At 40.7% G+C, this 25,475-nt stretch overlaps 1 protein-coding gene across 1 annotated transcript in view; it reads right to left on the reverse strand.

The window, feature by feature from the left end:
* EHBP1 (EH domain binding protein 1) overlaps window positions 1-25,475 on the reverse strand; it is a 331,567-nt gene that overhangs the window by 140,517 nt on the left and 165,575 nt on the right. The window contains exons 8-11 of the mRNA XM_065400845.1: window positions 24,606-24,710; window positions 23,802-23,924; window positions 16,167-16,419; window positions 8,819-9,005 (exon numbers count right to left, since the gene is read on the reverse strand). Coding sequence (XP_065256917.1) covers window positions 8,819-9,005; window positions 16,167-16,419; window positions 23,802-23,924; window positions 24,606-24,710 — 668 coding nt within the window. The remainder of the gene's footprint in view (window positions 1-8,818; window positions 9,006-16,166; window positions 16,420-23,801; window positions 23,925-24,605; window positions 24,711-25,475) is intronic.

Below are 25,475 nucleotides of genomic sequence, written 5' to 3' on the forward strand. Positions count from 1 at the left end.
CAGAGAAGAGCAACAAAAATGATTAAGGGTTTCGTAAACATGACCTATGAGGGAAGATTGAAAAAACTGGGATTGTTTAGTTTGGGGAAGAGAAGACTGAAGGGGGGACATGATAACAGTGTTCAAGTACATAAAAGGTTGTTACAAGGAGGAAGGGAAAAAATTGTTCTTCTTAACCTTTGAGGCTAGGACAAGAAGCAATGGGCTTAAAATTGCAACATGGGTGGTTTAGGCTGGAAATTAGGAAAAAATTCTTAACTGTCAGGGTAGTTAAGCACTAGAATAAATTGCCTGGGGAGGTTGTGGAATCTCCATAATTGGAGATTTTTAAGAGCAGGTTAGACAAACATCTGTCAGGGATGGTCTACTTAGTCCTGCCTTGAATGCAGGGGACTGGACTAGAAGATCTCTCGAGATCCCTTCCAGTCCTACAATTCTATGATTCTTCTTTAAAATCCTCAGAAAGGTCTAAAGCAATATTTATGCTTCATAAGCAGTTTTAAGATTATCTATTAACTTCTGCAATTATTTTCTATGAAAACAGACGTTAACTTCAGCTGTACTTTCTACTTTATAAGCCAGAATATCTAAACTTTTCCACTTTTTTTTAACACTTAGGGTTTGTTTTCTCTACCGGGGTAAGTCAACCTAAGTTACACTATTCCAGCTACATGAATAACTTAGCTGGAGTCAACGTAGCTTAGGTCGATTTACCCCAGTGTCTTCATTGCACTGCGTTGATGGAAGATGCTCTCCAGTTGACTTGACTTAATCTTCTCGGGGAGCTGGAGTACCAGGGTTGACCAGAGAGCGCTCTGCTGTCGATTTAGCGGGTCTTCACTAGACTTGCTAAATTGACACCCGCTGCACTGATTGCAGCAGCGTCGATCTCCCTGATAGTGAAGACAAACCCTTAACCATATCATAGTTTCCCCTAAACAATGTAATCATTTAGACTCCTCCACAAAATTATCTTTCATTTATTTTGAAATAGCATTTGTTGACAGTTATAGCTCCTTTATAGCCTTACTGTTGTGCTTCAGCATCATAACAGCTCGCAAAATAAATCTAACACAACTTGATTATTTTTCAACATATTAATGGAACTTTCCAGAGAGGGAGAATGATTACATATAAATTGAGAGTGATTGGATTTAAGGTCATATTCTTCTGTTTTTTAAGTAACATTGCATGTTGCAAGCTCAGCAAAACCTTCCCAGTCATTTCCCTGTCTTTTTGGTTTTCTCTTAGAAATTCTCATTCCTCTCATCTGTTAACCTACTATAACTTTCTGCCAACTCAGTTCATGGCATCACTTTGCCTACAGTAACTCTCTAGTTGCTGCTATCAATACCACCTCTTCCAATGCCAACATAATCCCAAATCATCTACACTCTCAGCAGCAATTACATTTTGCTGCCTCTTCTATAGTGTCATACCTGTATCTCTCAATGTGTTTCTGGACAATTCCATTCCTACAGAGTGTCCTTCAAGCTTTATTCAGTTTTTTATTACTGATTACATTGTTTACATTATCTCTGCTTTCCCCTCCTTGCTATTCACCTTCCTTCTCACTTGGATTGACATCATGGCACCTACATTTCTAAACTTGTTAACAAGTAACTAGCGCACTCACCAGTCAAACTGATTTACATACATAGCAATTTTCTGTTAGTGCAATGCTGTTCATTTGGTGGGGCACAAGCTAGAGGTGGGCTGAGAGGAAGCAGCATCTGATGAGTAGTACCCACACCAGCTGAGGGTATAGCAAAATACTGAGTCTCTAGGGCCCACTGGGAAACTAGGCAGGGGACAGCAGGAATAGCTCAATCCCCTCCTGCTGCTACTGCAACTCTGCCTCTCGTCTCTCTTCTTCCCTCTTCCACGCATCACCTAACCCCAGAGCATCTCCTAAATCCCATTGCCTCTGTCCATGCAGTGTTCAGCACCATGTACAGGAAGCACCTGTTTAGTGAGCTGAGGGCTGCACAGGTGGGCAAAGGAAGGAGAGGTGAGAGAGAAGAAATCCCACCAGCATTTTCCTCCTCTATCAGCACCAGCCTAACTCAACAACCCTAGCCTCACAAGCCTCCCATCCAGCAGCAGCAGTAGTCCCAACCACAAAATGGCTAATAAATGACTATTTTGCGCCCCAAATCCCACAAGATATAGTGGATAAAAAGGACTCTAGGATGTGGTGGGTTGCAGGACTTTATTTGGCCATTTAGTGAGTCACAGACCAAAGAACGTTGACGATCACCGTGTTAGAGAACAGAGAATTAATGTAAAGACAGCTAGATTCAATTCCTAGTTCAGTCATGGACACTGTGCACAGCAGACTTGTACAAATTACTTAACAATTTAGTCACTTAATCTCTCCATATCTCAGTTTACTCATCTCTAAAATGGGAATGATAATATTTTTCCTCTCGGAAGGGTGTGCCTAAATTAGTGTTTGTAAAGTGCTCAGACTTCCTTCAGTGGAAGGTTCTATGGAATTGCTTAACATTATCATTATTATTAACAAATGAGTTACTTGTGCCAACAGTCCATCTCCTGTTTCACCATTACTTTATATTTCCTACCATGTGAAGTAACTAATTTTTTCATCTTGTTGTTTAAGTGGCAGTAGTTTTTGTGATTACTCAGTAGTGCTTGTCAAAGAAGGGCTTTTGTTCTATAGTTAAAGATCAATGTAGAATGTAAAAGTACAAGCAAGGAGATAGGCCATGCTAAAAGGATACTTTCAGAATTGTAACCACCTTTGTTACAGAAGTATAAATAATACAGAGTACGGGTTGCAATAATGTAAAAAATGTTCATATTGAAAAATACTTCAAACTAAGTACGTTCTGAATATCATATCACCCTATCAATGATTCAAGAACCCCCCCCCCCCCCCCGAAAAAAAACCCACCCTGCTCCCGATGTCATGGTTTCACATTGCAGTTGTTCCACTGCTATTCAGATACTAAAAATTACACCAACAAAATTATTGTGAGTTAAGGCAGCTTCCTTAAATTTCAGTGTATCTACGCATTAGTTTTAGAACAGTGCATGATGTGAAATTTCCATATTATACACTTCAAACTGTTAAAAGAACATCAAGGTTGCAAAGTCAAGCACTAAAAAGTTAAGGAAATGTCTGGATTAAGGTTGCTATACAACGTTAGTTTGGCCCCGTTGGGTGTATGCATCATGACACTCTTTAATTAAATGATAACTCCCCCCTCCCCCGACCCCTTTTAAACTTTAAACACCAAAATGTAATGTTGATTTGTGTGTGTAATTTCCTAGGTTTTTAAAAAAGCAAACTGCAGAAAGAGACATTCCATCATGCAGAATCACATAGACATTCACATGGGGTCATCAGCACAGCTGGAACCTTTAAATCTACAACACAGGTGTCTGGCACTTGAGCAGTAGTAGGTTACCTCTCTAGTGGCTGGCCGTACAGAGGAGAAGAGAGAGACATTTTGTAAGAGGGTTTTCACTGTTATTTGCTGACAGCAGAGGAGTTCTGAAGCTCAGGAATCTTGGGATCCATTTCAGGCTCTGGAGGAGTGTGTACTCTAGTGGTCAGACACTTCTTCCACTGTATTCCCGGGCCTGACACCTCTGCCTTTGTCCCCCACAGCCTATCGCTGTCCCCGTCCTGTCTTTACCATACTCTCTTCCTGGCTCCTTGTCCCAGCCTCCTCGCCTAGCCAGTCCTACTCTCCATCAACCCAAGCTCCTCATCACAGTCCCAGTCTCTCTCTGCTGACTCCTTGTCTGACCCCAATCTTTCCTGCATCCTGTCTCCCAGTCCCAGGCACCTTCCTCAGGCTCTTCATCCCAGTCTCCCTCTCAAGCTACTTGCCTCAGGCTCCTTCACTAGCCAGTCCCAGTCACCTCCCTTGGGCTCCTCAGCCAATCTCAGTGCCCCCCCCCCGGCACACTGTCCCAAATTTCTTGCCCATCCACTTCCTGTTTCCCTTCACCCATAGCTCCTCATCCTGGCTCAGTTCCTCTCCCCAACTGGCTCCCAATCCCAGTCTCCCCACCCCCAGCCTCTCCTCCTCAGACTCCTTATCCCAATCTATGACTTCTATCACCACCCCCTGCCCATCTACTCACACACAAACACCCCACCCCTAGTCCAGCTATTGTCCTCTCTGCACTCCACTCAGACTGATTCCTCCCCTAAGCAGCCTGGGTGCCAGCAGGGAGATCACTGAAGGCACAGGAGAATTTCCCAGGTCTCAGTTCTGGTGCTCAGTGCCACAGTGCCCCACAGCAGTCAGAAGCAGCAATCACAGGGAAAGTTCTGCTTAACTTTTGCAACCTTGGGCTGGAACATGACCAGGACAGACAAAATCTTTGGAGAATTTAGATGCCAGATAATAAGCTTCTACTGAGCATGTGCAACATGTGATATTTCAAAGGCTTCTAGCTTGGCCAGCTCTGGGCAGTTTTTAACAAAAACAGCACAAGCTACATTCTTGACATAAAGGCCAAGCACCTGCCAAATTTCAAATTCATTGTCCAAAACCACGGTGAAGCTACAGCTGTTCAACAAAAAGGTTGTAAGATTTAAAAAAAAAAAATGGGCAAAACAATGTATTTTCCCCAATCTCCTTTTCAGAAATGACTGAATTATTTTTGCTGAAGCAATAAAAAAAAAATCCATCCTGAGACAGACACCCAGCATAGAAAATTTCAGCCAAAACGGTTAAAGGTTGGCAAAATTATAAGCAACTGAAAATAGGGTCTTCATAATAGGAAGTGTCAGGTAAGGACACATCTTAAGTAAGGACATGTCTATGCTTGAAGCTGGGGTCTGATTCCCCTCTCGCACGAACGTATTCATACTCCCATCTGAACTAGCACACTATAAATAGTAGCACAGCTGCAGCAACACAGACAACAATGGCATGGACTAGCCACCCTATGTATGTATCCATGGGGGTTCAAGTGGGTTTGTACTCAGGGCCGCTAGCCCATGCTGCCACTGTCTGGGCTTCAGCAATCACACTTTTTAGTGTGTTAGATCAGACGAGAGCTAGCATGAGTACGTCTACATGAGCTGGGGATCACAACCCTCACTCGTAATGTAGACATAGCCCTTAAGGAATCACTACCAGCTCCACCTATCATGTACCGCTATATCGAGACACAACACATTGTAATGAATTTGCCGAGCAGCAACAGTTCTGCAGAGTGCAATGTGATGAACCTGTTAAGGGTGGACGTGCTGCTACTTGTCTGGCTCCTCATTAAGGCAGCCAGGAGGAGAAAATGTTGTGGAAGTTGGGAAGAGAGTTGGAGATCTGGAGGGACACCGACGACGAAGGCAGATATTCATGGTGGCAGCTCAGGGTGACTGAGGTGGAGTTTCTGGTGCAATTGGGTCTATCTTGGTTTAACAGTTAACGGGACTCACGTGCATATAGTAGATAAGAAAATGTACATAATGTAAGAAGAACAAATTATGCCATACTTGATGCTCTGACATCACTCTTTCTTCAACAAGGGAAACAGACGTGTTTTAAGAGCCCCAAATCGACCACTGCTCAGAATGGGGCAAGAATATTAAGGCATGTGCAAAAAAGCAGTGCAAGGAACAATGGTCTGGTAGTTAAGGCAAATGATTGGGACTTGAGAGATCTGGATTAGTTTCTCAGCTCTGCCCAGATTTCCTTTGTGGCCTGGGGAAAATCACTTTTGCTAAGATTTTCAAAAACAGGCTTCAAGCTAACTTTAGGCTTCTAAATCCATAATTAGGCACTGTGATGGGGTGCGCTCCCCACACTGGCCCTGAAAGAGTTGAATTAGGCCAGATGGGCCCAATCAGCTAATTAAGCTGCAAATGGGGGCGATTTAGGTGGTGCGGAGGGCACTAATTAGAAGGAAGCTCACCTGTGAGGGAACAAGTGGGGCTTCTATAAAGCCAGGAGGCTGGCAACAGTGCCAACCTGTAATCTCTTTCCCTGAGGTAAGGGAGAAGGAAGGGGGCAGGGATAGGAACCCCTGAGAAAGGGTTTACCTAGTAGGCCAAAGAGAGAAAGCTGGAGAATAAAAAGCTTGGAGAAGCATAGTAAGAAGTAGTCCAGGGCCAAGAGCAGGCTGGTATATCTGCAGACCTTAACTGCTTGCTACTGGGCTCTGAGCTGGAACCCAGTGCAGAAGGTGGGCCTGGGTTCCCTTACCCTCCACTGCAGAGTGGCATTGCGTGAGGCAGTGAACAAGAAGACAGCTTGAGTCACTGTGGGAATGACAGTCAGGTCAAAGAGCGTAAGGATTGCCTGACACTACTGGTACTGAAGGACTTTGAAAGACTCCCATGGAAGGGAAAAATCACAGTGTGACCTGGCCAGAGTTACAAAGTCACAAAGCAGCCATTTTGTATTTGTGCATTTGATTTATCCTTCCTAACTGTAGTACTTTCCACTTGTCTTCACTGAATTTAATCTCGTTAGTTTCAGACCAATTCTCCAATTTGTCAAGGTCATTTTGCATTCTAATCCTGTCCTCCAAAATGCTTACAACCTCTCCTAGCTTGGTGTCATCTGCAAATTTTATAAGTATTCTCTCTCCTTCATTATCCAAGTCATTAATGAAAATATTGAATAGTACTTGCACCAGGACTGACCCCTGGGGACCGCACTAGATACACCCTCCCAGTATGACAGTGAACTACTGATAACTACTCTAAGTTATGCTACTTCGGTCGACTTACAGTGGTGTCTGGGGTCCAGAAGCCACCTGGGCCCATATGCTGCTAGCCTGAGTATGCAATGGTGCCTGACAAAGTTATTGCTGACTGGCACAGGAAAGCGTCCTACCGCTGAGGAAGAAATAAGACTGCCCCCCCCCTTTTAGAAATCTTTTGGAGAGGATTGCCGAGAACCCCCATGAAAGTTTCTTTGAGATTTCGCAGATTGTTTATGTATACAGGACATCCCTGTATACATAAACAATGGCTCCCATTGCCTAACTCTACAGGGGAATGATAGGTAAATAACAATGCTACCTCTCTTTGTTGCACTGCTCTCTCTTCTAGCATGGATACATTAATTAAAAGTCAAAGTGTCTTATTAAGCTAGGGGTGCCATCAGTACATCATTGGAATGGGAAATACAATTACACACTTACCCAAATTTCCTCCCCCTGCATCAGGCTCGCCTGTGTTCGACTGCTTGCATTGACGGCACTGCGGTGGAGTCTCAAACAGGTCCTGGCTCACAGCATAGCTGGATCCCTTGGTTGCATGTCCCCCATCCTCCTTTCTGATCATGCCAGGGGCCTGTGGCTTGGGCTCCTTGGAGGTATCCATGGTGGTGAGTTCTCCACCAAGTACAGCATGCAGCTCTTCGTCAAAGCAACAGGTCTGCGGCTTGGCACCAGATCAACTGTTGGCCTCCCCGGCCTTCTGATATGCCTGATGCAGTTCCTTTGCTTTCAGGTGGCACTGCTGCCAGTCTCTGTCATACCCCTTCTCCTGTATCTCCCGAGCAATCTGCTCATAGATATCTATGCTTGGGTCTGTAGCTGTGCTTGTACAATCTCTTCTCACCACAGGCCCAGGAGATCCAATATCTCCTGTCCACTCCACGTCGGAGCATGTGTGGAGTGTGTAGCCAGCATGGTCAGTTGCACATAACAAAGGAGAGCTCACCAATGTGCTCACCAAGCTGGACAATCAGGAAATGGCATTTCAAGAATGTGCAGGGCTTTAGAGGAGAGGGGGACCTTCTGGTCTCCATGACCCTGGGGCAGAATCAAGCATTAAGGGCCAGCTGCTGGTGGACTGTTAGGGTCGACATAAGTAACACAGTGTCTACACTTGCGCAGCATCGACCTCAGTACATCGACCATGCCCAGTGCCGCTCGAGCGGGTGGTGTTACTATGTCGGCATAACGGGGCACAGATATCAATGGGAGACAAATTTAAGTGTAGACCCTTGGACAAGTAGGTGGATGCAAGGCAGCTTACGTTGACCTAACTTGCTAGTGTAGATCAGGCCTGAGACTCTTTCCTTTGACTGAGTGCTGAGGAGACAGTGAGATCCGCCCCTGGGGGCCGGGGACATCAGCAACCAATCTGACTAATTAAGTTCTGACTAATTAAGCAGTGGCTTGATAGATATGACAAGGAAGCCCATTCAACTCTTAAATGGAATGGTGATTGCTAGATTGCTACAACACAGGCCTGAAGCACGGTAGTAGGTTTAAAATTGAGATCCTCAGCTTGGTGCTGTGTTGGAGAGGTAGAAAGCTTTCTTCCATCTCTTCCCCACCCAACAAGTAAACACACATGCAATAATATGCTAAATCGGTTTTAAAAGGCTCCCTTTAATGTATAAACTCATTATATGAAATGCTTAGTCTATTACAGATGCACAAAGGGTAGTAACTGCTGATTTACAGGAGATGCAATTCATACTTAAACGGGTCGGCCGTTATACCTCAAAAATACCTAGTCTGCACACTGCAGCCTACAATATTTTTAGCTTTAGTGCCATTATAATAGATCAAGCCCAAGTACTGTACAACTTGATTTTCTTCCCTCTCATTGCACAGAGCTGTCCTGGAATATTTGTTACCAGAAGCCCCTTTTCTCTTTGACATTGCAGTTGTCACTGCTGTCATCAAGTAGCTCTACCACTGGTTTCTCAATATGCATATATGAGTGAGTGAACAAATAAGGGAGTGAGGGAGGGTGCACCTTATTAAGGTACATAGATTTTAAGATGACTTGTAGTAAGAAGATGCATACAATACACACAGAGGTACTTGAATCAGCAATCACAACATTTGGTTATGAAAAACCTACCTTAGGAGAAGAAGAAAGCTCCTTCACTGCAGGAACAGCGGACATATTCTCACTCATTCCTGTCTCTGTCTTTGGTGAGAAGACTGGTGGTGCAGGAGCCTTTCTTTTCATCTTTTCTGCTTCTTGCAGTGTAGTAACTTGATTATTTAAAGCAGGGCTTGATTTTGGTTCATAAAATGGATTTGATCTAATTAAAAGAAGGGAAACATATTTCTTGGCTATCTCTTTGCACTTTCAAAACAAAAATAATAGTTGATTGTTTTGATTGTGCTGTTGCTGTCTTTTTTTTTTTTTTTTAAAGACTGATGAGTGAATTATGTACAGCCAGCAATTGCTTTAGGCCAGCATTTGTAAAACTGGGTATCTAAAGCTAGGTTCCTAAGTCCATATTTAGCTGCCTATAGAAAAGTGGCCGAGCACCCACAAGTCTCATTGAAGTTGATGGATGCTGGAGGTGCTAAACAACTTTGAGAATCTAGATACTTTTATTTAGATAATTAAATGTGGATTTTGGAGCCCAACTTTAGATACCCTATGTTTAAAAATCTTGGCCTCAGCATATATACAGTCAAAGTCAAGTACATTTTCATTTCAGTCACAAACAGCCATCATATAATTCTGAGAACACTCAATGGAACACAAAACAGCACAGGAAAATAATGGCTAATGGTGTTTGCATAGATAAATAGCTATAATTTGTTTTGCACATTATTTGGCGAAACATCTTTAAAGAAACCCAACCAAACATGTTCATGTGTAGTCTGATGCACTATCACCTCCGCTGCACCATTTATAGTCTCTCTCTCTCTCTCTATATGCTAAATAAAATAAGCACTTTCCTAGCATTCACACTTTTTAGCCAGGTCTCCAGTGATTCTTATGTCAGCTGATAATACAAGAGCTTCTCCTAAGTATTTAACGTATTTACTCTCAGCATGTAAAATAGATAGCAATATTGTATCTAATAAGGGGCACTTCTCTGTATCAAGCTAATTTATTCACTCTCTCTCTTATTTTCCATTCTTTTCAATATGTCCAACAACAGACCTCCACTTATAAAAAATAATCGGATCCATTATTCCATCCTTTACTATTCTACAGTTTCCCAGTAAGATAAATAAATAAATCTATGTATAATTTGCTGAACTCTGTGCTCATGCAGTGACATAACAAATTCCCAAAAGACAGACCTACATACAATTAGATGAAGTGCAACACGTCAAAAATAAATAGCCTCAGTACCTTGAATTCATTTTTAGATGGAAACAATATTGTATCCAGCATTAGGTAAGAGGTTAAGCACCCATATCCAGTCAGAATTTTCCTCTCAGTGCTAGAGAACCAAACTGGTAGGCAGTTTTTAGACAAATGAAACTTTAAAAATTGACAGGTTTCAGAGTAGCAACCGTGTTAGTCTGTATCCGCAAAAATAACAGGAGTACTTGTGGCACCTTAGAGACTAACAAATTTATTAGAGCATAAGCTTTCGTGGGCTACAACCCACTTCTTCGGATGCACTATTATAATAAGTATTCTTCATTAATAGCTGATTTAGCACTCCGTTTCCTTTCCTATTTCACTTTAAAAACAAAAAACCCTTTAAGAATATTTTAGTTTTAAAATATTTTCCTCAATTTATTGAAATGCCTTAGAAATGACTTTGATGCAGTTTTGCCCCTTTCTTCTTTATCAGTGAGCAGAAGAAAGTAATTGTTGTGTTACACCACAGAGAATAAGTCTACTCCGGAAGGGTGAAGTTTAGTAAACACATCTGTGGGAATGTGGAGAAGGGAGGAAGAAACTAAAACAACCATTCAGCAACAGGCTTGGTGCATGAAGCTCACCTTACTGTGGGACTCCTGCTGTTTATTACAGAGAAAGATCTAGATACCCAAGTGAAAGGAGAGATTAAGACTAAAATAACAAGTCCGCTGACTGAAGGCATCTTTGAGGTGTTCTCACTTCAGCACTTATCAAATGCAAAAAATAAATAAATGGGGAAATCAAAGGTAAGGGTGATGTCAAAATAACTGTTTAAACAAAAAAAGGATGGACATACTCCAGGGGAGGAGGAGGAAAACGGACGGTATTCGGTTTGGAACCGAAGACTGAACAGTACCTGTCAATTGTTCTAATTTTGCTGACAACCTTGTTGAGCTGTCTTCAAACATTACAGAGTTCAAAGGAAGGTGAAAATAAAAATGAAAAAAGATAAAGAGTGAAGAACAATATGTTTTAAGGAGATCACAATGTTTTCTTTAGTTTCACAATTTAGTCTTCTGACTAGCCAGCAAATGCAGCATGTTTTGACAATGAACTAACTGACCCTCTACAACCTTACTTAGAATTACAGAAATTATGTGCACTGGGACTTTTCTAAGAAGTTAATGTTAATTTACTTGAGTAAAAAGTTCAGATTAATGGGAGTAAAGAAATCTGAGAGCTGGGTGGAACCACATTTTAAAATTAATTTTCTTACATTCCTGCTCTTAAATAAAGACTTTTACCACAACACATTTACCAAGAAGCAAGGCCTACAATTAAGTAAGTTACAGGCTTGTTTAGAATTTGCTTTAAACATAAGCTGTATCTACATTCGGTGTATATTAAAGGCAGAGCACATTGACGTTACACTTTTCACCTCCTTTTAAAACCAGTCCTAAAAGTTTCTTTGAACTGTTAATTTTGATAAGATTCCTAAAATATTAGAAGCATGACACAGGCTAGGTTTCTAATGGTAAATTATAATGTAAAACCCAAGTTTTGAAGTCAGTCGATTTACCTCAGATTTACAGATTTGTAACAGAGCAGAATTTAGCTCGTGTTTGGTTGCCTGGTGAGCAAGACCAGGCAAAATCTGGCTGAATGAATCCTGGTTGGAAGATATTAATTGGCTCATGCAGTCTGTGCTTCAACTATATTATATAACCAACGGTTATAATGGAATTTATCTAGAGAGAAGCTGAACTGTCCATCGCAAGATAAGGCACCCAGCAAACATTTCAGCAATTAGTAGTTATCAACACCGCAGTTAGTTGCTTCTCTAGTCTATCAATCAACTTCAAGAAGTTAGAAAACATAGTTGCAACTTTCATCAACTATAGTGCCCTCCATTAATTCAGTCTGGTTAATGAGAATAGAAACTATGGAACCAAATCATTTGATTTGAAAATAACTTCCATTTTTTATTTTGAGCTATTCGATATGTTTTGGGCTGGTATTACTGGCTAATGAAAATCAGTTTATTGAAGGAAGAGCTAAATTCCAAATGAAACAGAATTAAAAGAATAGGCCAAGTGTGATACTATAAAAGAGTGCAATTTAAAGAGGTGCGTACTTATGCAATTTTCAAATGCTTAACTTTAGTTAACTTAGCAAAGCAACTATTCTTTATTAAGGACTAGCCACTGGCCAATTTTGATTTAAAAAAAAAAAAAACCAAAAAAAACTTATGAGTGCATTTTTAAAAATGCACAAGTAATTTTTGGTGCTTGCCTAAAATTAAAAAATGGCCAAATTAACTTTATTCAAACTTTGCAAACACTTCCCTCTTTGAGCTATGACCAAAATTTCAACCCACAAGAGATCTGTTTTGAGTTTCCTGATAGTAGAATATCCTTAATAGAACATGTAAGCTGTAGCACTGCCACCACAATATACTTATGATAAATAATTTTGCATTTACATACATATTCTGATGATATCAATCATCAGTGAAGCAAGTCTCCATTAAGCAAACCATCTTAAGTCAATATTTTTACCAATAGAGAAAGTAAGGCATAGAGGTGTTATGTACTTTGCCCAAGGTTACATAGCAACTCTGTGGCAGACCTGGGATTAGAAATCAACTCTCAGGGCACTCTAGTAGCAGAGTTATGCATAGGGCTATACATGCCTTTAAACAGATTTCCTGATTTAAGTACACTAAATCATGCTTCCTCTAACCTATTCCATTAGGATTTTCTAATGTTAAGGACATTTTGCATTGGTATTTAACTTAAAAAAAATCCCAGATCCCAGTGCTAAGTAATTTAACATTTAGCGATCACTTTTCTTAGGCATGAGAGATATCCAGAGCTGTGGTCAGAGTTTAGTATAGGGCTCAATCAAAATGGAACCCGGGTCTCGCACTGAAGAGATCTAATGGCATGAACTTTTAGTTAAAAAAAAGTTAGATTGCCATTTTGTCATTGGCCCTACAGAAGCAAGTCCCCAGTCACATTCCAGTTCCCATTCCTGCCTACTACCCTCTCATAATGATAGTTCTAACATTTTTTAAATCATTTATTTCATCTTGTCTACAAGACTGAGTCCAAAATCCATGCTCTGCCCTCTTGAAAGGATAATGGGACCAGGCACCTGATTTTAAAAGTTTTCTCATCCTTATTCTTGGTAGTGAGCATCACATTTAACATGAACACAGCAAGAGGAATACAGAGTGATTCATGAAGCATACTACAATAATAAAAAAAAACAAACCCAAAACCCCCAAAACAAAAAACCCTTTAAATGCAAGGGTAAAAATGCATTGCTTTTCAAGTGAGGAAGGGAAATGTCCTTTGGGATCCTTCTATTTGTCGTGTTGCCCTCCTATTACTCTCAAAACCACTCTCAATGAAAGGATCTGCTCATTGCTGCTCAAAAATACAAACAGAATGACAGGATGTATAAAGAGTGATACAGAAAATATTACTGAAAGTTTTATAATGCCATAATGCTGTTATACAAGTCAATGGTTTGCCCATGTCTTCAACATGTGTTTAGATCTGGTCACCCCATCTTAAAATAGATATACAGTAGCAGAAATAGGAGCATCCAGAGACGGGCGATGAAAATGATTAGAGACATGGACAGACTTCTGTATGACGAGAGATTGAAAAGGTTAGGACCAGTTAGCTCAGAGAAGAGACAAATAAGAGGGAACATGATAGAGAGCTATAAGATAATGAAGGGTATAGAGGAGAGTAAATCAGGTGCTCCTAATTGTCCTTTTTTTTTTATAAAAAAAGTACAAGGGGACATTAAACAAAATGAAAGGAAACATTTGAAAACTGCAAAAAGGAAATACATTTTACACCATACCGTGCCACTGAGGCCTAAAACTTAGCAGGGTTAAAAAAACGGTTACATATTTATATAGATAAGGATATCCACAGTCACATTCAATAGAATACAAAATGTACAAAGGGAAATAAACTCTCAGGCTTCAGGGCACAAGCAAACCACTAACTTACAGGAGTGAGGAAAAGCTTCCCCTACATACTCATCATTCCATAACTGTTTTTCATGGGGTTTCTTCCATTTTCCACAGAAGCATCTGGTGATTGCTGCTACCTGGCAAAGGATACTGATTTAGATGGACCACTGGTCTAACCCAGTATACCAATCCCTATGTTCCTAAACAGGCCTTGTGTCATAACAATCCACAATGCAGAACTGCAAATGTCTCCCTTGCCCCCATTCAACTCCATACATTTAATAAACTGTCCCCACAACTTCTCCAAGGCTTTACCTCCTTAGGAACCTGTGAAGAAGTAGGAAGGGTCTCCAGTGGTGACTATGATGTAAAAGTCTAATTTACTATGCTATTTAACCGCTTCACCCTTCATTTTAATAATGAAAATACAGGCCAGCTTAGGTTTGAACAACATTTATCCTTGGGGGGTTCGTTTTTACCTTCCATTAAGAAAATAAAGCAAATAGGGACTGTAAATCCCTCTAAGAGACTTGAAAAATACAAAATTAAAACAAACCAAAAGCTGCTGTAACAAAGAGCTACTGAAATCCACAATCTCAAAGACAGGAAGGAAGAACAAGCCTGCCCTTTAAAACACTGCAGTGGCCTGTTTGGCACAGATTTGTTTACGATAGGGATGTGGGCGTAAGTAAAATAAAGAAAAAATCCTTCACTTGCCACTCCATTGTCACCTTTGTCTCTTTCCTCTCTTCTTCCTCAGTCTTTGCTGTTCTCTGTCCCCATCTCTTTGTGTATGTATATTAATATTTCCCCCTTCAGACGCCCCCGATCAGTGAGTGATCAGGAATGTCTAGTGTCACTGTCAACCGCGCAATCATACACTTGGTCTGGGAAGATACAGCAGCCAGTGCCGTTTGTTCAGAAAACCAACTTTACCCCCCCACCCCCCGCAACACTGAATGGAGCTGGCAGAGAAAGCATTCCCTAATGCCAATTTTTCACAGCAGAACAAAAACCAAGCACAACAAAAACCAAGCACAACAAAAACTAAACAAACAAAAATTCACAGGCACAGAACTTAAGAGAAAATGAACCCCGGGGTCCTATACACATTTCTATCAGCGTGCATGGAACTTCTTCAGTTTCCTAGAATACAGCTATCAACAGAGCAAACATGAGGATAAAACATGACACCCGTATTACTATTAAATATAAGAGCCATGCAAGTGTCATGCCATAATAAATCTCATCAAGGTCTTTACAATTAAAAGTTAATTACAGTTGTAGTCTGTAAAATTGCTCATGTATAATCACCATAAATCCTTGCATGGGTGGTGCGGTTGCTGAGTAATAACCATACTCTTAAGGTGATTAAAGACACAAGCACACCTTACATTTGTGCCTTCAGTCATCCCAAATTGCCTGGTTATTGCAAAAATGCCCTCACACCCTATTCTGCTTCATTACTAGAATATAAGACAGCCAAACACGGTCTTATAAAAATTTTAGATAGGGTTCTTCGACTCCAAGGCCAGAAGGGACCATTGTGGTCATCTAGTGTGACCTCCTGTATATCACAGGCCAGAGAACTTCCCCAAAATAATTCCTAGAGCAGATCTTTTAGATAAAAACCATCCAACCTTGATTTTAGAATGGTCAGTGATGAAGAATTATTAGAAACAAATTCCAAGGAAGTGAACAGGGTGTTTCTCTTTCATCCTTTCAAGTAGTTGCTGTCTTTATGGGGTTCCCAATGATTCAACATTTGCTATACAGATTCCCAGATCTATCAGTTCACCCAAAGTGCACTCATCCCAAGAACTCTCACTTTCATTAAGAGTAAACATATTTTGTTTTAAGAAAAAAACAATAGCGACAAGACAGGAAGGACCAAGGCCCATCAATCGTCCCTCTCTACCTCACTTGAAATTACTCAGTGTTGCCGAGAAAGGCAAAATCTTTCCTAAGGTATATGCAGAAAAAAGCCCCCACAGATCCTGTCAACATGCTTGGGAGATTGATGAATTCTGTCCTGTGTATGTGGGCAAGAACCACCCTGGTTAAATCCATTTATACTTTGAAATTATGCCAACAATCCCACTAATACTTTAAGATTGCTTCAAGATGAAATATTACAAATATTATACTTACTCATCTAACTCTTCCTCTTCAGTTTTAGTAGTATCTGCATAGAGGTATTTACTCATGTCCACCGGTCTCACATTTTTCCTTTTTGCAGGTTGTGGAGGATAATCTTTGACAGTTACAAACATTTCTGGTTCAGGATCTGGCTCATCAAATGGGTTCAAGTACTCTGGAGCACCTTCCTCTTTAAAGGGATTATAATTATCGCTATAGTGAGAGTCTTCTGGTTTTGAAGATGAAGCTGTTTCAGTATTGTGGTCTAAAAAAAGCATTTTGAAAAAGATTATTTAATATAGAAGACATTCAAAACTATTTTAGCAGATCTTTATACAGTATTTTCAGGGGCTTATGAATAAAAGTTTGCCTTGTAATACCTTGCTCTGAACTGAAACTTGGAATCTAAGATCTTTGCCTTGAAGTGAATGTTAATGCTTTATTTACAGTGTGACCTTGTTTAGCCAAAAATAAGCTGTGAAAGGTAATGTCCCCTGAGGGATGGGGAGGGAGGATATTAACACTTTGGGTATGTCTACACTGCAATTAAAAACTTACACCTGGCCCATGGCAGCTGACTTGGGCTCGCAGGGCTCAGGCTAAGGGGCTGTTTAATTGAAGTGTAGACATTTGGGCTTCCACTGGAGCCCAGGATCTAGGATCTTGCAAGGTGGGAGGGTCCCCAGAGCTTGAGCCACAGCCCGAGTCCGAACATCTATATTGCAATTAAACAGCCCCCTAGCCCGAGCTGGAGTCAGCTGGCACAGGCCAGCCATGGGTGTCTAGCTGCAGTGTACACACACCCTTTCAGAAGTTTCCCACTTATCCAAAACTTCTTTCAGCCACATTAGTCATTTGTCCCTCATTCACTCATGTAAATAGGATCTCAATAGATGTGATTTTCTTTTAACGGATTTTCCCAATTAGGTTATTCAGGTCCCAATAATAATGTTTTAAATGCTTCTTTGTCCTCTTTTACTTTACACAGATTTCCTTAATGAAATGACATTTTGTAGGCCCTTAATGATGGTGGCAGGGATTGGGACCCCTCCATGTCTTATTTAAAACATGTGATCTAGTAACACTGGAAAATCATTTATTAGGCAAGTTAATGACTAATCACACACATTTAGTGTACATATCAGAACTGCTGCCATAGATTTTTGATAATAATAGTAAATATACTCTCTCTATTACAACAAATTTAAATTATGCTGAAAGAGATACACAATCAGATTAATAATACAGTTTGGGATTTATAGCCAGCTACTCTACACAATTCTTTCCAGCAACAGAAATTTCAGGGAGATTGTTGGCAGATATCTTTGTGACTGGAACAATATAAAAACATATATAGACAGAGAATGTTAACCATACTGAAATGTGTCAGGACTAACCCCACTATTCTTGCAATCATAAATGGTCAGGAGTTCATCTTACTATCTGATCTGACAAGATGGCATTATTGCAGGAAAGTGAATACTAACCCCATGCAAGTAGGATCTTTACTAGCAGTTTTAACTAAAAACTTTATTTGCAATAATGGTTCACAGTTTATTCATGATGAGAAGTGCCCTTAATTTTTTGAGCTTTGAAATTACTGAGTTGAACATAGATTATTTCAATTTAAAAGATAGACATTATTTATATGGCACTAGAGCCCAAAGATCCCCCAAAGGGCCTTGTCCACACTTGGGATTTGCCCCAGTACTGCCACTGATGACAAGCCAATATAGACAATCATATACTGCTACTTGTGCTTCTTGGAGCTTATTCCCACTTGAAACCAGTGTAAACTGCACTGGTGTAAACTGTGGCTTACAGCAATTTACCCAATTTATGTTGGGGATTTGCACGCTGATGGCTGGAGTCAAGTTAAATCCCCACCGTAGATAAGACCTGAATTTTCTGAGGTTACCAGGATGAACCATCAAGTTGCGCACACAGCAAGCCTACGACCACAGGAACGTATTACTGTTTAACTTTATTCTCATTTCCACTTTGCTCCTATTGTTAGTCACACTCACTTGTGTCTTGTCTTAAATTAGATTATAAAGTGTTTGGGCAAGGACTGTGTCCTGTACATTTATATAGTGGCAAGTGCAATGGGACCCCAGTCTCAGCCCTGGTTCATCCTACTTGAGAGCTACAGGTAAGGAGCTGGAGATCTCATTTTAGGAAGAATCTCAGGACTCCTGTTCCTTGAGCCAGTGAAACTTTCACATCTGAATTCCAAGAGTTACAAGAGCATATTTTGTTACAGGCCCTTTCACTGCTGTCTGTCTCAGAAGAGACAGCTCATTTGTCCACTCTGAAATACTGCTACTGTCAGAAGAGGTGAGAATAAAAAGAGATTAACTATTTATTTCCCACAATAAAGGAATGAGACCTACAGATCATAACTGTACCAGCCTTATTTAAACTGAAGATGGGTACAGAGAACATAAGCACACTTGTATGATTAAGGACGAGATCAAGAGCACAAAAAAATCGACTTTACCAAATTGCGCTGCAGGTTCTGGTGAATATATATGACATTTATTACTATATTCTATACCTCTTAATTATGGAGTGTTTCCAACTACCAATGATTACTCAGGCACTTTACATACAAAAATCCCTTTAAAAATCTCATGTGATCTGCAATCTATTTTCCCTTGAGTGAAACCAATGCAATCTAACACCAAAGGAAGTAACATATACAGTAGTTAAATTTAGCTCTACTGTATTCAGTAGTTAGTTTTTGGTTATTGTCTGTGACCTGTCTGTGACTTTTATTAAAAATACCTGTGACTAAATCATAGCCTTCCTTATCAGTTCAAGTTGTATTATTTATGTTGAACCTTTGCCTAATTTTTAACCAAAGCCTTTTCTATTTTAAAATTATTTTTAGCTCTTAAAATATTTTCTCATGGGAGTGCACAAGAACCAACTCTGCAACTGAGTCCAAAAGAGTAGACCCCTATGTCTATGTCACGGTTCCACACTGTGCCACACTTCTGATTTTTACACAGTCTCTCTGGAAATGTACTCATTTAGTGTTAGACACTGAGGCTTGCTGCCTCACTACCACAAGACAGGGTCCCTGGCTTCAGCACCTCTGTTTCTCACCCTGGCTCCTCCTGCAGGTTCAAGAGTTTTGACTCCTGTTGGAAACTTACCCCCTCGTGAGCGATTCCCCTCAGCAGATGTTTGCAGCAACACACAAAATAAGGCAATCTTTTTTAGTCAACTGGAATACAGTATTTAGGGTCCGTAACTTAGAAAGCAAAACAGACACGTATGTGCATGCTGGCAGCACCACCTGCCTCTCTTGCCCATCTGTCCTAGATTCAATCTCCTCACGGCACTGGGCAACCTTGTAATTATCATAGGGAATGTCTAAACAGTGGTGTAATGGGGTACATGGCGGGGGGGGGGATATCTAAAGCGCAGTAACGTGTTGTTTTTAATGTCATAGAATTTAATGGAAAATACAAATAGTTTCTGCAAGTCCTTTCAGCTTCAACATTATGGGCCAAATTCTGCACCCCTTACTAAGGCCAAATTCTCACTGCCATTAGTTGCCTGAATATGGACCACAGGATGTAGTCCAATATGCAGAGCACCCTAAAATGCCCCTCCATACAATTCGTTAAAAGATTTAATTTATTTCACACATATGCTAAAACTGAGGGAACTTTGTCAAAATCATTTTCAGGTCTCCTTGAAGCTGGCAACTCTGCAGACAAGTATAGGGTTTTCCAGACAGTGGCAGGTGCCTAATTAAACTTGGCTCTTATTTCTCTCCTTCTTCTCCCTCTCTCCCATACTAACAATCCCGGATTCCTACTTATTTTTCTCCACCTTCATGGAGGCATTGAGAGGAGGGTCCCCACCCTCCAAGGGGTGGAGAGCCTCCCAGCTCATTGGCCAGCCTGTGTAACATAGAGCTACTGTCATTTTTCTTTAAAAAAAATAAAATAAATAAAATTCTGCCCTGCCTCAAGCCAGTGACACTCCTCTCAGCCTCCCACGCTGTTACATGGTGCAAAGAAAGGGACCTTGCAACAGAGGGACAAGTCACAGGCAAACCACGGAGGTCTGAGAAAAGTCGACATTGGCTCCGCTCTGGAGTTCCAGACCTTCCTGAACCCTGCATCTGTACCCACTATGGGTCTCTTAAGCCCTTCAAGACTGGCCAGTAAACGTAAAACATTCTGTAGCCATTTGTCAAAGCCTTCATAAAACATTTCAATCTTTAGAAAACAATGTCAACCCAGATCATATTATATTATTGTATAACAACTCAATACCTAATTCTGAAAGCTGCATACTTTCTAGGTAAGGACAGGTGTCTTAATTTGCCAAAGTGACTAGTGATCTTGTGTCTCAATTTTTGGGGACTCAACTTGGGACATCTTAAAGGGTGTCAGAAATGGTGAGCATCTGCCCTTGAAAATCAAGCCACTTTGGGTTATTTCAAGTTGGGGATTCAAAAACAGACACCCATAATCATTTTGAAAATGTAGGCTCCTGTTCGTAGTTTGAATCAATTCAATATTTTGTTGGTTTTAAGTCTTTAAATGGGTAATAATAAATTAGATCTGCTACTGAGCTGCAACTTGGCACACCAAGGGTCAAACCCATAATAATTTTGAGTAGCCAAGTAATAAACCTGCAAAGGTAGGAGAGACAAAAGAACAGACTGATGTCGTATTTACAATTGACACACTGCCCGCTTTTGCACTAGCTCCTGCCAACTGTACCTGGCCTGGTTCCACTGACAGGAACTTCTCATAGAAGTATGCATTATGCCTGGCAGTTAAGTATCTGCAGAATCAGATGCTAAGTTCCCACAGGAACTAAAACCATCACAAACCTGACCACCTTCCTTTCCCAGTGCAAACTGTACATGCGTTCTCTAAACACACACACACACACACACAGAGCAGCATACACATTTTTTTAATAATACCAAAAGGCCACCAAAACACTACGCTGCATGCACAGTTCTCCCCAGAGGGGAATGGAGGAAAGACAAAATGAATCACATGTGACAGCGTTACTCAATGCACGACTGAAACGTGCTCAGATGCTATGGTGATGAGGGAAGTATAAGAAAAAGAATAGAATAAGGTGTTATTTCCCTGTAGTACCAGGAACAATGACATAATTATACACCAATAAAGGGTATAGTTGCTTGAACATGCTACAAAGATTTATCAAAACTTCAAGGCCTCAGAGGGATACATTTTAAAAAGAGGTAGGAGATGGTCCTATTTCAATGGGAAGGTGATTTTGGTGACCCAGCTGGATTTTATAGTGATAAAAGGAATTGTAAAAACCGATGCAAATAAACACTACACATTTGCAAAATGTTAGAAGCAAGTAAGCTTCATAAACCTAAAGAAGATGATCTGAAAATGATAAAATTGGCAGCAAAAAAGAGGTTAGGTAAGATTACTTCATTAAAAGGTTACACAACTCATGTTTATAAAAGGCCAAATGAAGCGTGAAATGTCAATGAGTAAGGGCCTTTAAACAAAGAGGATGGAGAGATAAGGGAAGAAAGAAGCATTTGGAAACTGTACAAAACAGAGGAGGGCACTCAGGATTGGTCCAGTGGTCTTTTCATCTACTCATTCACAGAATGTCTTATGAAAATATGTTTATTGTTTTTATTACCAATAACAACCAAACAACAGCATTTTAAACTTCTATCAGAAACAAAGAGGGGAACATGGACTGGGTAGTTCAGTGGATTGGTAATTGCCTTTCACTTTTATGTTGCCAAGCCTAGCCCAGGCTGATAATGATCAACAATTGTCACTATATGAAAGCTGATCAGTGGCCTGTGTGAAATAAGTTTGGTAGGTTTCAGTCCACTCCCTAGTTACCACTCCACTAAGGGTACGTCTACACTTACCTCCAGGTCCGACGGCAGGCAATCGATGTTCTGGGATCGATCCCAGAAGTGCTCGCCGTCGACGCCGGTACTCCAGCTCGGCGAGAGGAGTACGCGGCATCGACGGGGGAGCCTGCCTGCCGCGTCTGGACCCGCGGTAAGTTCGGACTAAGGTACTTCGAATTCAGCTACGTTATTAACGTAGCTGAATTTGCGTACCTTAGTCCGAAGTGGGGGGGTAGTGTGGACCAGGCCTAAGTGGTACCAATCAGAGATCTCAAGGGCTGAGTGGGCATGGCAACTGAGCTATTTTCTTACCCTTAGAGATGGCTCCTAGGTCAGAACTGAGGTACACTGATGGGAGAGTCTCACGGAGTGGGAATTTTTCTTAATATTTTGTATCAATATTGTGTGTGCCTCAGTTTTCCCTATGTGGTGCCTGGTTAACTAGATGGTGGGAAAAGGTTGTTTACTCTTTGCAGAGACCCAGAGATACAGGGGTGACTGATGTCTAGCTGTCTGGGACCTGGGTCCCCATGCCCATGGAGAGCCCAAGAAGGCAATGGCCACTCCAATTGCCCGGACATTTGGCACATAGCAACTAACGACCATGGATGGCCAGCCCTCTGCAGGAAGCCAGCCAGGTATGACCAACTGGAGAACAAAGGAGAAGGGCCAGGTGACAATGTTTGCCTGGGAAGAGGAACAAAGGACCAAGGAGGGGCCTTGTGGGGTTGTTAAGTATGGGCTGCTGGAAGCAGGAGACGCTCCTGGACTGGGACTGAAGAGGGGTCAGAAAGCTCTGTGCTCTGGGACTGACCAAGGACTATACTGTCACTTTCTGTTCTCTATGTTAACCGAGGACTTTCTATGCTGTGTTCTGGGCATCTAATAAACCCTTCTGCTTTTACAACGCTGGCTGAGAGTCATTCCAGTTTAAGGAAGGTGGGGGTTCATTGCTCCCTTGGGTGTACAAGTCTCTCTCAGGTGTCCAACTCAAGTGGACTCACTCCTAGTGTGAAGCAAGGGTGCTGAAGGCTCTGAGGTTCAGTCTAAGGAGGCGGTAAAGCCAAGTGGCTTTCCCTAGTGGGAGTGTGACCCTAAAGTGGGTCTGGCACACGGAAGGGGTTCCTCCGAGGGACTGTTCCAGAGCTGCTCAAGAGCACCAGACCTGTGGATCCGTGAGAGGGAGCATGGGGAAATTTTCCCTGACGCTCCTCTTTGTGCCTATGTAGAAGGCTTCAGACTCCAGATTTGTCAATCTGGCACCTTTTGGAAGCATTGTTTTCATTCACATATTTTATATATTTGTGACTATGTTTTATTGCTCTCTATATACACTGACTTTATATGGTGATTTTCACACACTAACAACTCAAAACAACTTTTCAGAACAATTAATTGCATTCTAGTGTTGTCATAGTGTGATTTAAAAAAGGCATATGCCCAGCTGTACGGCAGCTACTGTAAGATTGCAAATATGTTATTTGGCCAGAATTCTGGTATTATCCCTACCATTAGACCATCACTATTTAGTGGAACCACTAGACGAAGAGAGAATAAGCTTCAATTTGACATATCATCGGAGAAGCAGATGTTCAGTTTCCACTGGCAATTAAGATTCCTGATATTGCTGCCTGGGTACATGTAATAATGTTAGTTTTTACCAGAATAACAATTTTAGTTTGTAACCTTAGGAAAAAAAGTTATGCTTCATTAACGAGTCTGTAAATAATGATTGTGTGAAATGAATTCACCACCTTCTGCATCAGGATCTTCAAATGGGTTTAATTCTGCTGCATCAGGATCTTCAAATGGATTCGAACTGGAATTGGCCAAGTCTTGCTCCTCTTCATCCAAAAAATTAAGCTTGTTGATAAGCTCTGGAAAAAAATAAAGTATTGTTTCAATATGGCCACAGCCAACCCTGGATACTAACTGTTCACAAAACACATTTCAAATTCAGAAATTTACACCAGTGGTCCCTGAGAACAATGAACTGGAGCACATTACCAACCGCAAAACTAAACTAATGTATTTTGTAGCACGCCAACGTTTCCGGCCAGAAGAAATGAATTGAATAAAATGTGTTCATTGATGAGTACTAACCGACTACACTGCCACAGTAGCCTTCTGGACTTAATCTGATTCAATAAATTTTGCAGTGGATCTAGAAAGCTAAATACAGCAACTTGATTTCAAAATATGAATGATTCATATATTTGTTCACTGTCAATTCTCTTCTTTACATGTAACATTCACATAAAGTGAGAGAAGGAATGTTTTGCAAAGTTATAAAGGTTAAGCATTATTCACTGCACAAATTGTGTTTTAATGATGTGGTTTTTCTTTCCGATTCACAATCATGTGACAATGCAGTAGCTGAAGAGAGAGACTCTATCATGTTGTTACCTGTTGGATGTGCTACAAATTACTGAAAATCACACTGGATGGAAAGCACAATGATAAAAGTGACAGCTGAATACAAGCAGAAGTCAAAAGGTAACAGGGCACAGTAAATACAGACAATCAGAAACAGAAAGAAAGGAGGAAAGCTCATAGACCTTCAGAGGAACTGGCTGATTTAGCTGAAGGCATATTTGCTTGCTTTATGCAGTCATCTTGATCTTCATCTAAGCTGCTCAGAGCATTCAACTGGTTTACAATTTCTGTAAACAGAAGCCAGTCAAGACAAATGTAAGGTAGGGTTATTTAAAGAAAAAGCTGTAGAAAGCATGCTATTACTAGAGAAACAGGGAAAGAGAGGACACTTATTGTTAATGAAAAGAATACATTCAGAATGAATCATTACAGTGATATATAATACACTTATGCACCTGTATGAAACACTTCAGCGCTATTTTAACAAGAAGGAACACAATAAGGCACATACTGAACAATTTTTGATGGGTGCCCACGACCAGCAGTCTCAAGGTTAACAAAAAACTTAAAATGAACACAGACATCAATCTAAAAACTAGGTATGCTAAATATAGTTATTTTAACAGTTTCCCTGTTGGTAAGTAAAACTTGAAATTAATAGTATAAAGTTAGCTTAACACAAAAAGATTGAGGCTACAACAATATCAGACATATACACTTTGATTATGCCTCATTAGGAGCCAATCTCCATCAATTTTCCACCTAAGATACACCCAATTTTATAATAATTGTATGTTAGTGACCATGTTGTTTACTACAGAATAAAAGAGGCTGCAGTAATTTAGGGCCCGATTCTGCCATTCTTATTCTTAGTAATACCTTCCTCATTGGATAGATGGCAATGCGATTAGAGGGCAGGATCTGGCCCTTTGGGAATAGCACTGAAACCAACATTTTAAAACAGAACCAAATAACTGCATTAAGGTTCCTTTTGAGTTAAAATAATCTGGGTATTGTTACTTTTAGGCTTTATGCACTTGCTTAAAATGATG

This window comes from Emys orbicularis, chromosome 3, assembly GCF_028017835.1.
Source record: "Emys orbicularis isolate rEmyOrb1 chromosome 3, rEmyOrb1.hap1, whole genome shotgun sequence".
In the NCBI taxonomy this organism is placed as follows: domain Eukaryota; kingdom Metazoa; phylum Chordata; order Testudines; family Emydidae; genus Emys; species Emys orbicularis.